Source organism: Antrostomus carolinensis, unplaced genomic scaffold, assembly GCF_000700745.2.
Source record: "Antrostomus carolinensis isolate BGI_N321 unplaced genomic scaffold, ASM70074v2 scaffold38101, whole genome shotgun sequence".
Taxonomy (NCBI): Eukaryota; Metazoa; Chordata; class Aves; order Caprimulgiformes; family Caprimulgidae; genus Antrostomus; species Antrostomus carolinensis.
Window position 1 is genome coordinate 1 of NW_010296919.1, and position 9,667 is coordinate 9,667.

The window sequence follows — 9,667 nt, forward strand, 5'->3', positions numbered from 1 at the left end:
CGCTGCGCCGGTCAGCCCGAAATTGCGGGCTTGGGGCTCTGCCCTGGGCACGGAACGGCGCCCGGCCTTGCCCTGGCAGCGCGGCCTTGGTCCCTCTCCTCCGCTGTGGTGGAGAAACCGCGCTCTGTTCCTTTTCATCCAGTTTGGATGTCGCTCGTGCCCGGAAAAAAAAACTGGCAAAGGGCAGGTTTGGAGGCTGGATTAGGGTTTGCAAAAGTTAATAGAACTTCTTAACAAGTTATGAAGGCTGCTTGTTTAACTTGAAGCATTTTAAGCCTATATATTTATGATCTTGTTCAACCACCAGCAGATAATAGAAAATTTAGCTTATTTTTCTAAGATGTTAATGCCAACGTAGGCAATAGCACCAGCAGTTTTTACATAAGGAGTGTCAGGGGTGCTCATGTCTTTGTTAACTAAACCATTTCTATAACACTTGATGGTTTGTGTGTGTATGTGAGATCCAAGCTTGTCATCTCAGTTTTTAAAGATGTCAATTTTGTTTTCAGATCTGTGGTTCATCAGTGTGGTTTCACATACCCTTCACAAAATGTCAAGCTTTGTAGAGCACAGGGAAATAAATGTCCTCTTTATTTCTCTGTTTATAAGAGGTAATTCATTTGTTTGAGCCCTAGGGCAGAGAGACAGCTCAGCCTTGGACATTAGGTGATGAGGAGGATTTCAGGTGTTTGTGTTTTTCTTTTTTCTGGAGAAGAATAAAGATTACCAAAGACAGGAGACATTAATTAACTGCCCAATTAGTGGAGGCATATAAAAGGAGGTGAATTTCTCCAGGAAGGGCAGATACTCCTTTTACAAAATTTGGGGGACTAATCTATGATAATACATTTGGTAATTGTTTCTGAGAAAATTCAGAGGTTCTTATGAAGAACAAAATCCCTTAAAATGGTGAAGTTCTGCCCACAAGGCCTTACGTTCCTTCAAAGACCTTGACTTAGCGTTGTAAATCTGTGCATTTGTGATAACATCTGTTTTTTTCAGGGAGGGTGTGTTTTCAACAGAAGCTAATTAGTAGCTCTCCCTAAAATATGCGATGTCTGCCAGTGAGCTACGAGCAATTTCATATTTGATGATTCTTTGGAGCATTGCAATTTTATTGGACAGCGTAATCTGATTTTTATCTTCTAAAATATTTTTTGATCAATGTTCCAACTGTGTCAGGATGTCTCTAAAAGCTATCTGTGTTTGGTTTTAGGTTGAATATCCTGATGTGCAACTTGCTGTCTTATCGGACCATGGTGGAGCTTGCATGATCACATCTCTCCTGAGGTCTTCTCAGAAACTATGTCATGAGGTTATCTTGCTGAGCAAAACTGTTACTTGATACCTGTTGATAGAAGGGTATCAGATCACTTTGTGACAGCACTTCGTAGGGGACTGTTTGGGTAATGTAGCTGTTCCTCTCACCAGCACGTCACGGTAGATGTAACAGAGGAGATGGATAACCTCACATTTAAAAGTGACACTGTACTTTCTGATGTTCACTTACACTGTCCGAACAAAAGACATCTCATGGTACGACTGAATGCAGTTGGACAACCAGGTAATTTATGTTTAGCCTGATGGAGCTGTATTTTAAGTGTATTCCTCTTTGTAATGTCTGAATCCTCTTTTGAGTGGTTTATATTAATCATTACATATTTTATTCCAGTTAGAAGCAGAATCACTTCCTACTCAGTCTTTAGGAAGAGGGCTAGCTGTGTTCTCTGCGTGAAATTAACTGCAGAAATGAAAACTACTAATGTAGAATTTGTAGACAGCCTATCGTAAAAAAGAAATTTTAGATTACTTTGTGAGAAGTAGTAACCAAATTAACTGGCTTGCAGGTTGAATTTAATATATTTATTTGTTCATTTAGCTGTAAAATCAATATAGCACTTGTTTCTTGCATACAAACAAAAAGTGAGAAGCCAGAGGTTTTAAATAGTGTAACTTAAGTTTAAATTTAAAAATACCTGTAATTAATTTATGAATTTTAATAAAAACTTTATGTGATGATTTACCATCTATTCCAGAGGAGCTTAACAGCTTTGAGGTTGTTTTGTTTGTTTGTTTTTAAAAAATTGGCAACAAGAAAGCTCAGAATAGCCACGGTTTTGGCTGACTTAGGTGATTTGAAGAGTCAAGGCTGTAGTGGAAATGAATTAGCAAATGTCTCTGATTGCCAGCCCGCTTGTAGGCTTCTAGAAAGTTGTCAAGGAACCTGACCTTGAAGCTGCTGGTAAAATGTTCTGTAGAAAAGAACTGCTCCTTCTGTGACAGAAGTGTTAATTGTTTTTTCAAACCCAGTTGTGGCATAAAAAGAATAACCTTTGTAGCTGTTCTATTATATGACAATGGAAAAAATTGATAAAAGTAGGTTTGACAAAGAAGTGGATAATAATTTTGACCCTGATGAGGTCAAACCCAGGTAATTAATGCTGTGGTGTATCTTCATGCTGTTTGACGTTTGTTTGCTGTCGTTTTGCTGATGCAGAGATCCTTTCAGCAGAATGAAATGACAGCGTGTGCTGCCTACTCTGAATGTGTTTGGTCTGGGAGATTATTTAAGATGAGAATTGGCTTATAGTATGACAGCTTTTATTCTAACAGATATGATGACAATCTACCACTGTCACTTTGCTGATTTTGGGGGATTTAGTCTCTGCTGCATTGGATCAGTTTTACCTTACAGCTTTTTAAATGCCGTAGAACATGCAGAGGATCAGAATGGACTTGGAGAACAAAAGCATTTCATTCATTGATGGCATCCTCTAATTTGTTAAATAGTCAAATAAATTTAATCTAGTTGTCATGTGAACAGTAGATGACTTAAAAATTTCTCATGCTAGGATAGACAATTAAGATTTTATTAGATCTAGCTGAAAGTGGTCTCTCTAGAGAACTTCTCTCAGGTTACACTAGACCAGCTTTAAATATCTTGCTTTCTAAAGAAGCTGGAATAGAGCTCTGTAGATTGTGAAATTGTTGAAAGCAATGGTGGCAAGCACTTTATCTCTTCCCTTTTGATGTGAATTAATATAATCCTAACACATTCTTCTTAGAATCCTGCTGGTATTGACCTTTTTCACTAGTCATATTCTTGGCTATCGCCTGTGTTATTTTGGAATAAGAGTACCCAGCCTAAGATGTCTACAAACACTCATTTTGTACCAGAGTAGGTGAATTCTGTGTTCCGTGGCTGGCCCTCAGTCAGGCACAGTGCGTAAACACTGCTCTAGAGCTGAGATCAACTGTAGATGGAAGGGCAAGTGGTTTTTTTTCCATGTGTTGTATTCAGTTTCTACTGACAGAACTTAATAACAGAAATATTTCTTTGTAGGAAATTGATCTATAGTTCAAGTTGCCTATATAATTTTTTAGCCTCTAGATTTTCAATATGTGAAATGCATACCAAAATTTTCTGCGTGTGGAAGTTGCACATAGATTCTGTTCTTACCTGGTGTCTAACTTCTTGCCCCACTCCGTGTTCTTACAGTATTCCTGTCTTATTTCAAACTTCTTTGGGACACAGAAGATTTGGTATCTGATAATCATGTAAAAGAAGCTACAACAGAAGGAGAACATCAGTATAGAAGAGGAGATGAACTGTGTGACAAGGACAGGAATAATCTAAAACAAGGAAGAGAATTAAATAATGAAGAATTACAAGCTCTGCTAGATGAAGATGGAGACTTGGAAGTGGTCAGAAGACCTCGAAGTGCCTCTGATTTGGAAGCAGAGGATCTTTTGAGGGATAAAGTGTATCCTGTAATTCTGATGAAAGGGAAAGAAGATGCTTTTGAAGATGAAGAACAAGAATACGCTTGCAGTGATGTTGTTAAAATAGGTAAATTCTAGGCTTACAGTCAAGGAGAAATGGAATAAATATGTTTGTGTAAAGCAAAAGAAAAACAGGTTTTCTTTAGAAATGGAAGAGCAGTTGTTAAGTGAAAAGAGACAATAAAACAAACATAATACTGTAATATTGTAAATATTTTTTAAATGATCATTTTTCTCCAGAAGTTATTGGAGCAATGGTATACCATGGGAAACTCAGTGCTCCTTAGTTAGAGTTTCCAGCATTATTCAGCATTATTATGTAGAATGAAGAGTGTTTAGTTCTGTACTTGAAAGGGAAGCACGACTTGATGTTCAAATTTGCCACTATGGAACTTGATTTGAACAACATTTTGAGATAATTATTTCTGCTTTACTTTCATTTTCACAGAACATACCATGGCAACCCCCTTAGAAGATGTTGGTAAACAAGTATGTATTCTGCCTTGTAGCATCTTGCTGTTCATGGATTGCGCTTCAGAATTTACTCCATTTAAACTGCTTCTCTTATCCACAGGTCTGGCGTGCAGCCTTTCTTCTTGCTGATTACATTCTGTTTAAACGGGACATATTCAGGTGTTGTTCTGTGCTAGAGCTTGGAGGTGGCACTGGAATTACAAGCATTATCATGGGAATAATTGCCAAGAGAGTTTATTGCACAGGTAAGGCAGTTATTTTTCAGTCACATATTTTCTTGAAACTCGACGAAGCAGAGAGTATTAGTCTGAGAGGTCAGGGGCATGCACAGCCCATGCAAAATTTATTCTGAATATCATGATCATTTTTTTCCAGATGTTGGTGGAGATCTTCTGGCCATGTGTGAGCAAAATGTTGCATTAAACAAACACCTGATGGAGCCAGGAAGTAAGTGCTATACAGTCAGTGTTTGTGCAATTGCCTGTATATGAACTACTTTGGGATTAAACAGAACAGTCATTGGGCACCTAGTATATTCACAAATAAGATTAAATCTTTTCATGGTTGAAAGTGACTCTGTTTGTGGTCCGTAATGGTACAGCTTTCTTTTGAGAAGAGCCAAATACTTGCTATTTCTCTGGTCATCATTTATGGCCAGCTGTAGTTCCTACACAGTCATTGTGTGTTTCACTGGGGTATTTTAACAAAATACTTGTTTCTCTGGTCATCATTTATGACCAGCTGTAGTTCCTATGCAGTCATTGTGAGAGTTTCACTGGGGTAGTTGGGAGGATCACAGATACCCAGGTGCCAAGGGTCACATGAACAGAGTGTAAACGACAGAGGTAGAACTCTGGAAAGGAGAAGTGTTTTACAGGTGAGACATGTAAAAGAAAACACAGATTGTCTTTCTGACCCTTAAGTTCATCCTGTTCTCTTGTGAGTGGGTAACTGGTTTTGTACATTAAATGATTCGATATTCAACTTTACTTGCTTCATATGTCTTCATAACAGGTCTTCATTACTTGTTTCAGTGCAGATTTTGACTCTTTACTTTTGCTTAGCTGCTGTCTGAAAGGCCATTTGTGACTGAGGTGATCTTTCTTCACTCACAGGAGGGGAAGTTAAAGTAAAAGAACTGGACTGGCTGAAAGATGAATTCTGCACTGGTAGGTGGTTGTAATACATCCTTTCAGGTAGGGCTCGGAGTTTTGTTTGTTTTGGGTTTTTTTTCCCCTTCAGAGCCATCAAGAAAAGCTTATTCTGTTGTTTATGAAGTAAATCCTCCAGCACATAAGCCTCTGGAAAAATAATTGAAAGTATGTGCTTGTCTTTGGGTGCATCACTGCCACGTGAATGGGTAAGGAAGGGTTTACTCTTAGGCTGAGAACAGGCAAGTGGTGGCTGTCCTTTACTTAGGTCAAAATCCAGAGGTGCAAACAAAATGTATCTGTTGTGTGGTGGTAATGTAATCCAGAGTGATGTGGATTTGAGTTACTGTAATTCAGATTTTGATGTGATAGCATTGGGCGGCTTATGACTGCATGAATACAAAACTATAAAAGGTGGTGGAAAGGGTAGGTGGTGATTTGAAGATGCATAAATACTTGTTCCAAATGTAGTGGTGAATGTGTTACATTTTAAATATTTGCCAAGGGAATGTGTTCTGCTGCTTTTAGCAAAATAAAGGCAACTAACTTGAATAGCACTTAAAGTACAATTAATAATAGTAAAGCAGAGCACTAAAACTTTCTTTCTAGTGATTGCAAGGTCAAAACAAAATTGTAGCACTGGATTATATGGAGCCTACTTTATAGATTTTTATATCATCAGTTGGATTTGATGTAATGCTTCTAAAAAAAGAACAACTATTTAAGCAAGTGGAAACATCCTTTACACTTTCAAAAGCCTCTCTTGGACCTCAAAAAATTTTGGTTAATGAAAATATTTGATACTGCCAGTTGAAAAGGCTTTATGTTTTTTAGACTTTCAGACAAAGTTTCAATATTTTAACAAAGTCTAAATTTTAAAAGGCATGATGAAGTAGGAAGCTTATACGAAGATGCATCTTTTTTATTTAAAAGGGTATTTATTTTAATCTAGTTAAAGCTGTGATCTCACTACGGGGTAATAGTTGGTTGTAAATTCTAAAGTCAAAGAAAACTTACTCTTGCCAGTCAGCCTTGGGAGGATTGAACATAACATAGACAGAGCAAAGGACTGCAGGGAACTTCAGAGAATGAATAGAGGGAGGTTTTGATTTGCCTTCAGTGACATGCTTCATTGGTGGAGTAGCAGATGACCACAGGAGTTGAGACATTTCTTTTTTCCAGGTGTTAGTCACTTGAGACATTTAATCACATACACCAAAGCCATATTCTGTGTTACAGATCCTGAAGCTCCTTATAGCTGGTCTGAAGAGGAGATTGCTGATTTGCATGACCACTGTACTGTGATAATGGCAGCTGATGGTAGGAAAATACAAACAGTAAGCTCTTAAATCAAACAGTTGAACATTATGAGTAATAATTTAAAAGTCCCTAATGTGCTTTTAAAATCTAATAGGTCAAATTCTTACGTAATTTGTCAAAGCTCTGCCTTAAGTGTTCCTCCCTGTATTTTTTTTTTTTTTTAAACAATGTATGTACATTCTGAATTAGCAATAGGAGAACAGATGTTGAAAATTACTGGCTTTTTCTTTCCTTTGGTGTGACTAAATAAATTACTCAAAGAACATAATCATAATTAAGTGATGAATTTGACTTTGGGAAGAGTTTTGTTGTCCTACCTTTGTCTTGCATCTGATAACCTCTGTGCAACTAATGATAAATAGATGGTGAGATTAATCTATTCTGTAATGTGAAAAACAGTTTCAGATGCTGCACTTGCCCACAGAGTTTATGCCTTTGGATCTCTGTAGTTTTTTTTTTCTGCTCTTTTTTTTGCTTAAGTGAAAAACTGAAAAATGACAGGCTAGCTTATCTGTATAGAAAAACCACTGTTGTTTTGATGTATAAATAAAGGAGGATTGTTGTTAGTTATGATACTGAAATGCGTTGCAAGATTACTTTCCAAGGCTAGAATTATATATTAGTTACTGCCTTTTTTGTATGTTTATAAGAAATGAGGCCCTATGCGTTGTGATATCCTGTCTTTTTTAGCTTTGCAATAAGGTATGTCCAGGCTAAGAGAAATATTGTTAAAGTTCTGTAAGTTGTCTAACAGAAGTGATTCCCATTGGTATGAGAGAGAGAGCCTGACATAAATAGCAGCAATGGATACTACTGTAGGATCAGTTGTTGCCATTAAAAACATACTTTGGGATTTAGTTAAAATAGTGACTTGTTTGATTAGAATAATAAAACTAAGGCCTGCTGTTGTTTCATACCTGAGACTTAAGGAAATAATACTTAAACATACATATGTTATGCTATTAATCTTTTTTTTTGTAGTGTTCTATGATGATGACCTGACGGATGCCTTGTTCAGAATGCTGTATAAAATCACACACAACTTGAGAAATCCTTGCACAATTTACCTAGCATTAGAAAAGAGGTAAGTATTACCAAGAACTTAGAAGAAAAAGCAGTAAAAACTTGACATGCTTTCTGTATTTGAAAGAAACATCTGATTTGATTGAAGATTGACTTCTGATTTTCATTGTATTAGTTGATTGCAGGCTCCAGTATATGCTCAGGACAAGCAGTTGGTTTTATACATACTTAATTTTTATAAATTCAGAATTTTACTTCCACAAGAGTCCTGCTTTTGTTGTCCTACCTTTGTCTCACATCAGATAAGTCCAGCCACCCATTTATCCTTATTTGGGCAGAGGTTATGTATTCTATAATGCCCGACAGCATTTACAATATATTTTTGAGGTCATAGAGTGGAATGAAGGGACTTTTATAACAATTTCTCTTGAGTTTTCTTTCAAGGACTCATTGGATGTTTTTAAGTAGTCACATGTTGCAGTCTGGTCATACACTAATACATAAATGGGCTTTGCTTAAATCTCTGGAGATAAGTAAGCGATAGCTATTCATATGGTTTGTTGCCAATTACTTGTCCAGGAAGATAAGCCAATGATTCTGTTGTGACAAAGTGCCTTAAAATCCATGGGAAGATTCATCCAAGCGTTACTGTGTATTGATGCTAACATAAGTCTTGTCAGCTTTTCAGGAGTAGTGAGTGGGTTACTTTTTTTTGGCTGTCAGTTAATTACCCTGAGAAGATCCACATTTGCCATTAGCTGAGGAAAGTTACAGAGCTATTTTAAGATGCCAGTATAGGAGAGATATTTTCAATTAAATATTCTCTTGCCAGGCTGAACTTCACTTTAAGACATATGGATGTTACATGTGAAGCCTACAGTCATTTTAGAAATACTCTGAATGATTTGGAGAACCTCCAAGATAGAAAAATTAAATATATTGTGGAGCCCATTAAGCCTGATTTCTGCCAGTTTCTCGTTTATGAACGAGTTGAGCAGTTGGTAAGTGGCATTCATTAAAATAAATGTAATGTGTTGGGCTAATCATCTCAAATTAGTTTTCAGCTGTTTACTTAACATGAACTAAGAACAGAATAAACATTATCTTTTAATTTATTTCGGTTTAGCTTTTTGTTGTTTTAAAATGATTCTTGTTTGTGCTTATATAATCTATACTAGATGGACATAACATATCCTTTTCTATCAGCAGCAGTACGTGGCTTAGGTTGCACTGATTTCCTCAAAGACTGAGAAACAATCTCCTATTATTTTGTAAAATAAAATTTTTGCAATTGACTAGAAAATGGGACCAATATCTCCTCTCATTTATTTGCTTGTAGAAGAGCTTTCATTTCATGGTTTTAGTAATTTGTTTCCCATTTCAGGGTTCAGGAAATAATGTTCTGATACCTATGAAGAAGTCAATTAACTGTAAACTTATTTTATTCAGAAACATATGAGATATAATATTTGTAGTTATCTAATTACCTGCCAAACATTTATGGTTCTCTTTTCCTGTTTTGTTTTGGGTTTTTTCCTACTGGTCTGCTCTTACAAATATTATGCAGGATAGCTAATAGCTTGCTAGCTTGTAGAACAATACCATCTAACAGGTCTTTTTAGAGAATTTGCAAATCCTGCACTGGATTGCAAATTATTGCCAAGAAATGATGCTCCTGTAGTCAGCACACTATTGCTATGTCTTCTGACACAGTTGCTTCAAGAGATTGATTTCTCTTACTTAATGCTGATACCTTCAGGCATCAAACATGCATGCTAAACTTTAAAACAAGTTTTACAAGTATATAAATGCAACCTGGATTACACCTAAATGTGTAAACTCATTCCCTAGCCTTTTTGTGGGAGACTACAGGTCCAGATGGATTTAGTATCCATCCCCAGATGGATATCCATCTG

The 9,667-nt window shown here is 36.6% G+C and overlaps 1 protein-coding gene across 1 annotated transcript; it reads left to right on the forward strand.

Moving 5' to 3' along the window:
- Nucleotides 1–1,449: 1,449 nt before the first annotated feature.
- On the forward strand, nt 1,450–6,866 carry METTL22 (methyltransferase 22, Kin17 lysine). Its single transcript, XM_029087573.1, has 7 exons — nt 1,450–1,564; nt 3,500–3,850; nt 4,232–4,272; nt 4,358–4,502; nt 4,633–4,704; nt 5,373–5,426; nt 6,648–6,866. The coding sequence occupies exons 1-7, from the start codon at nt 1,459–1,461 to the stop codon at nt 6,755–6,757; spliced, it is 879 nt and encodes a 292-aa protein (XP_028943406.1). The 5' UTR covers nt 1,450–1,458; the 3' UTR covers nt 6,758–6,866.
- The last annotated feature ends 2,801 nt before the right edge of the window (nt 6,867–9,667 follow it).

Excerpts from the sequence above, each read along its gene's own strand:
- METTL22 (XM_029087573.1), top strand. The coding sequence starts at position 1,459 with ATGGATAACCTCACATTTAAAAGTGACACTGTACTTTCTGATGTTCAC. Across the intron at positions 4,503-4,632 it reads CAAGAGAGTTTATTGCACAG|ATGTTGGTGGAGATCTTCTG; the intron begins GTAAGGCAGTTA and ends ATTTTTTTCCAG. Across the intron at positions 5,427-6,647 it reads GAAAGATGAATTCTGCACTG|ATCCTGAAGCTCCTTATAGC; the intron begins GTAGGTGGTTGT and ends TCTGTGTTACAG.